Consider the following 4,876-nt stretch of genomic DNA (forward strand, 5'->3'; position numbering starts at 1 on the left):
CAAAAATATATGTCGGTATATCAACTTTCAATTCAAATCTCATTCATCCAATTAGCAATAATAATAATGATGGTAATTATTAATAAGAAAGGAATTAAAATAATAATCGTTATAAATTCAATATGAAGTAATTCGGAATTTTTTCTATTCTTCTTTGTGTGCCATGCCGAAAATTTCTTAATGCAACTAAGAAGAAATCAAAACATCTTATTCCAAAAACGAGAAAAGAAAAATGATGAAAAACTTGTCTAATCTAATTTGTTTACTAAATATATAAGCCATACAAATTTAAATGACAACAAATGGTGCCAGTGCGACGCTGAACAACGATATCACATGCAAACAGAAAAAATATGTTGAACATGGATCGAACTCGTTCGCCGAATTTTCTTCCAGAATTTTTTTTTTATTGATAATTCATCTTTGTTTATTTTGTTTTTTTTTTTTTTTTTAAATTCAGAGCTTCTCGTTGGAAATTTCACACAGTCTCTTGCTCTATTTTTCAACAATTCGACCGGTTGTTTCTTTCTATGCATCATTCAGTGCACTGACAGTGAATTCCAAATATAAGTTAAAAGAAATGAAAATTTTTTTGTAACTTAAAAAAAACGGATTTTTTTTTGTTGTTGTAGTTTTCTTCACCGAAAATTATATGAATTTTGTTTTCTTTTGATAGTGGATCATACTCGAATTTACTTGATTAGTTTATAATAAAAAATAGTGAACAATGATCTCTTTTAAAATCTAGAAAAAAATCTAATTCGCATTAAGAAAATAAATATATTCTTGCTGTGTTTCTTTCTTTCCCTTTCTCACTTTACTTCAATTGTTTCAGTTGTTTGCTTAATTAGATTCTCCTATCTCATTCGTACCCTATAAATTCATTGAATGTGAATTCATTTTTAAATTCTGTTGCGCATAAGAATAACCATAATAATAAACATCTAATAACATTCACACATTTTTCTCATGTCTCAAATGTCCTCGGCTAAGTCGCATAGCTGCTGTTGATATTCATAAATACATATGCGAGCGCGGATCCTCCTCATGGAATAATTGAAAATTGTTGGCTTTTGAACATCTACATTCACATCATTTTAAGCGTATTTGCATCGCTTTCTCTCCACCGGTATCTTCTTCATTTTCACTTTTGGTTGACACAAAGATATTGGTTTGCAGCAGCATAAGCGAATGAAAACTGAGCAATTTTTCGTTTTGACGAAGTTTCTTTCAATTTTTTCTTCAGGACTTCGGCTCAATCGATAGGCACATAGACGAATTGGTTTTTTTTTAAAATCAAATTTGGTGTTTCCATTCGAGTTGATTACTTGTTTACAGTTGAACTAAAATGAATGAATTAACATCAGAATAAAATTACATGGGTTTGATTCAAAAAATTGATGATGAATTTCATAATTTGTTGAGCGGTTGTGTTCGATACCAAATTTATAGCTTAGAAGGTTACCTTGATCGAAGCAACTTGGATTAATGTAACTGATCAAATCATGATCGGACATTGATAGTGGAAGATCCGATGGAATGGTTCCAGTTGTTGGTGGATTTGTGTTTGTTGCAACGGTTGGAACATTTGTAACGATCGCTCGTGTTTGTGGAACTGGTATAATTGGATCAGTTGCCATTGGTTCCGAAATTTTTCGTGGTCGAGAATCTAAATCGTCGCGTTTTGGTGAGATTTGATTGCCATATGACATCGTTTCGGTGGATAGTGCACAGATTTCTTGTCTGTGAAAAGTAGAAGGAAATTTTGAATAAAACTCAATATTAAACAGGAATTTCACTATCGAAATTGCTTCAATACTCACTGTATATTATTCAAGAGATTTTGCTGAGCTGGGCTAAGATTGGCGGCTGCTGCCGATGCAGCCGTTGTCGTCGGTTGAACGTTTACAAGCTGTGATCCGATTTGAAACTGATTTGGATCAGTAACCACTTGATTTTGAATGATGTCAGATGCATTTTGAGCGGCTGCAGCTGCCACAACTAAAGAAAAAGACAAATATGGATAAATTTTTAATTAAAGTATTCAAAAAAAAAAATTCTTTATTCCAAAAATGCAAAACTACTTCATTTTCTTCGGAAACTTACCATTTTGAATGAGTTTATTGTTACCGGCCAAAACGACGACCGACGATGTTGAGTCGCTGTGCGTCAGAATGTTGGTGATTGATGGTGGGCTCGCGTTTGTTGTTTGCGGCGCTTGTTCCGTGTTCAATGACATCAGTGCATTGGTTGCAGTTTCGGGAGTAATACTGTTCGGTTCGGACGATAAAATTTCAGCAGCCGCGTTCAAGATCATATTTTTAACAGCCGCATCGGACTGTTTGATCGAAAGCGAAGGATCGACATGCATGAAATTGTTCAGCAGAGCCTCGGAAGTTGGTTGCGTCGATGGTGCCAGCATTGGCGCATCACCGATTGCAACGGGATTCGGCATAAGATTGGTGGCATCGCCAGTTGCGTTGGTGCACATCATTGTAGGGGAAATGGTCGAGTTCATAATGATGTCAGATTCGATAGTTGGATTATTTACTGGTTCAACAGCAGTGAGCATGTTTGTGGGTGATGTGTTAATCGTTGGGATCGATTGTGAATTGAGCATCACATCGGTTGAGAGAGGCGATTGATTTGTTGGGCTTGTGGTTAAAATGTTCGGTGAAATGGTTTGCGTTGAGCTGGGGAAACTCAGCATGTGATTCAGGCCATTTGCTGTTCCAGCTTCAGTCATTAGTCCTTGTTGTGCAAAAACCGATGTCTGCTCCATTGTTTGTTGCATCTGTTGGTTGGTGGTCATCGTCGGAACGACAATTTGATTGAGTGTGCCCAAATTGTTGTGCAGCATGACATCAGTGGTGGATGCATTAAACATTGGAACATCATTCACTTGAACTTTGAGGTCGTTGATTTTCGGTCGACCGAATGGTGCCATTAGCGATGTTGGATCAGAAACGACCGATATTAATTTTGGCGGTTCACCTAAATTCGGATGAACTAAGTCTTGCATTTGTACAGCCAAATCTTCTTCCTGTTTCACTCGCAAATCGACCACATTGATCGGTGAGGTGGATGTCATATTCATTAACGGCGGCGGTGGTGGGAACACTGCTCCGCCGGTCATCATATCCAATGGTGACGTATTCATGAGCGTTGCCGGATTACTGGCGTCCATTGAGTTTTCATTGACATAGTCAATTGAATCGTGTAAACTCTCTGCTCCAGTTGATAGGATCGAATTCTGCGAGTTTTCGTCCATGATTTCCGATTTCAGTATTGGTGGCGATGTCTGATCGGCCGATCCGCACGATAGCAACCCGGTCAGTGATGTACGACGAATGTTCAACGGGAGTGTGGTTGCCGGTGGTGGCATAATTCCAGCATCGATTTTATTAGAGGTTTCCTTGAGATGATTGGCCCATAGCATCAACGTTTGGCAAGTATCCGGTGCATTCTTCAACACTGGCGACGGTGTTGGCGACATCGAACGTGACTCTTCGTTTCCATATGCCATATCTGCAGAGAAAACAGTATTAATTATCATCGAATAGTAGAAAACTATTTATACTTAAATGGGGCTTAATTGCTACAAGAATAATTGAAAGTTTGTTGATGGTTATTTGAAATTCGGCATCAGTTTGGGATTGCTAAAGCGCCTGTAAAACTTAACAACTAGTAAAATTTATATTCAATTAAACATCTGGTTAACCGAATACATTTCCCCACTTAAAGTTTGATATATTGAGAACACATACATGCTCTCGATCGGTTGCAATCGGTTAAAGAGATACAATTTTTGATCATCATTTCATCTCATTTGCACAACAAATTCAATCAGAGCAGGCAAACCATCACACTTAAGATATCAATATCGCATTCATTCAGGGCATTCCAATTAATTTGATCTGAATAAACACAAAATAAAAATGAAAACAATGAAACATTCAATTCGATTGAAAATGCTTGCTGTGTGATTGCACTGGCAAAAAGCCACCAATTCATTAGCGATTTCAAGCATTCAGGATTTCAAGTTGTATTGCAGCCATTCAATGGATAAGAAAATACATTAAATTGCGTGATATGCATTGATAGCTAAAAGCATTGGTGCAGGCCAGTGTAAAACAACGCATTCTCATCAACGCCACTCTCAAACATTGCCCAAAAATAAATAAAAACGAATTCACACACGTAACGCACTAACTCCCCCGAACAACTCGCATGCTCACATCATACGCACAAAATACTGAAACAATACAACCAGACGCACGAAAAAGATGATCATCAAATCTAACAATAATTCTTAAACAGAAACTAAATTAGTGCAAATGTAATGCGGATGCATTGGTCGATTGGTCGGTATTTAGCTGAAAAGTCTACGGGAATGAAGAAAATAAAATAACTAGACCAAAACTAAAAACTAAAAACAAAATAAATAAGAACGTTGCTCCCGTTGCCTTGTTGAATTGACGTCCACTCATCAAATCCGCATCACTTTTCGGTTGACCTCAATATCAATACCACCGGCATAAATAGGAAATTAATTGCTATGAATTGAATTTTTATGTGAAAGTCAATTATGAAAAACCAATAAATAACCGTTTTTCTTGTAAAAATTCAAAACAAAAAATCTTGTGTATTTTTTCTTCTTTTTTTAAATTAATTATTCCGTTCATTTTAATTTTTTCGGTTGTTATTTTTTTTTTATTGAAAGAAGCATCGATTCTCACGAGAGAGTCAACGATGAAATGAAGGCAAAATGAGTGAGTGATTGGTTTGAATCAGAGCGGTCAACGAGCGCTCGTTCGTTCGTTCGTATGCGAACATGTTCGTTTGTTCGTTCGTTCGTTCGTAGAATTTACGAACA

At 36.7% G+C, this 4,876-nt stretch overlaps 1 protein-coding gene across 6 annotated transcripts in view; it reads right to left on the minus strand.

Moving 5' to 3' along the window:
* Positions 1–398: 398 nt before the first annotated feature.
* Positions 399–4,876, minus strand: part of LOC129567456 (nuclear factor of activated T-cells 5-like) — a 33,760-nt gene continuing 29,282 nt past the window's right edge. For 5 of the 6 annotated variants that reach the window (XM_055444333.1, XM_055444336.1, XM_055444331.1 and 2 more), the window contains 4 exons: positions 2,107–3,528; positions 1,824–2,001; positions 1,466–1,743; positions 399–1,343 (listed from right to left, as the gene is read on the minus strand). In XM_055444333.1, coding sequence (XP_055300308.1) covers positions 1,333–1,343; positions 1,466–1,743; positions 1,824–2,001; positions 2,107–3,528 — 1,889 coding nt within the window. In that variant the 3' untranslated portion in view covers positions 399–1,332. Of the gene's footprint in view, positions 1,744–1,823; positions 2,002–2,106; positions 3,529–4,876 lie in introns of all 6 variants that reach the window. The other variant, XM_055444335.1, reaches the window with a different exon arrangement.

Source organism: Sitodiplosis mosellana, unplaced genomic scaffold, assembly GCF_009176505.1.
Source record: "Sitodiplosis mosellana isolate CC-2019 unplaced genomic scaffold, AAFC_SMos_1.0 Smas_scaffold_11, whole genome shotgun sequence".
In the NCBI taxonomy this organism is placed as follows: Eukaryota; Metazoa; Arthropoda; class Insecta; order Diptera; family Cecidomyiidae; genus Sitodiplosis; species Sitodiplosis mosellana.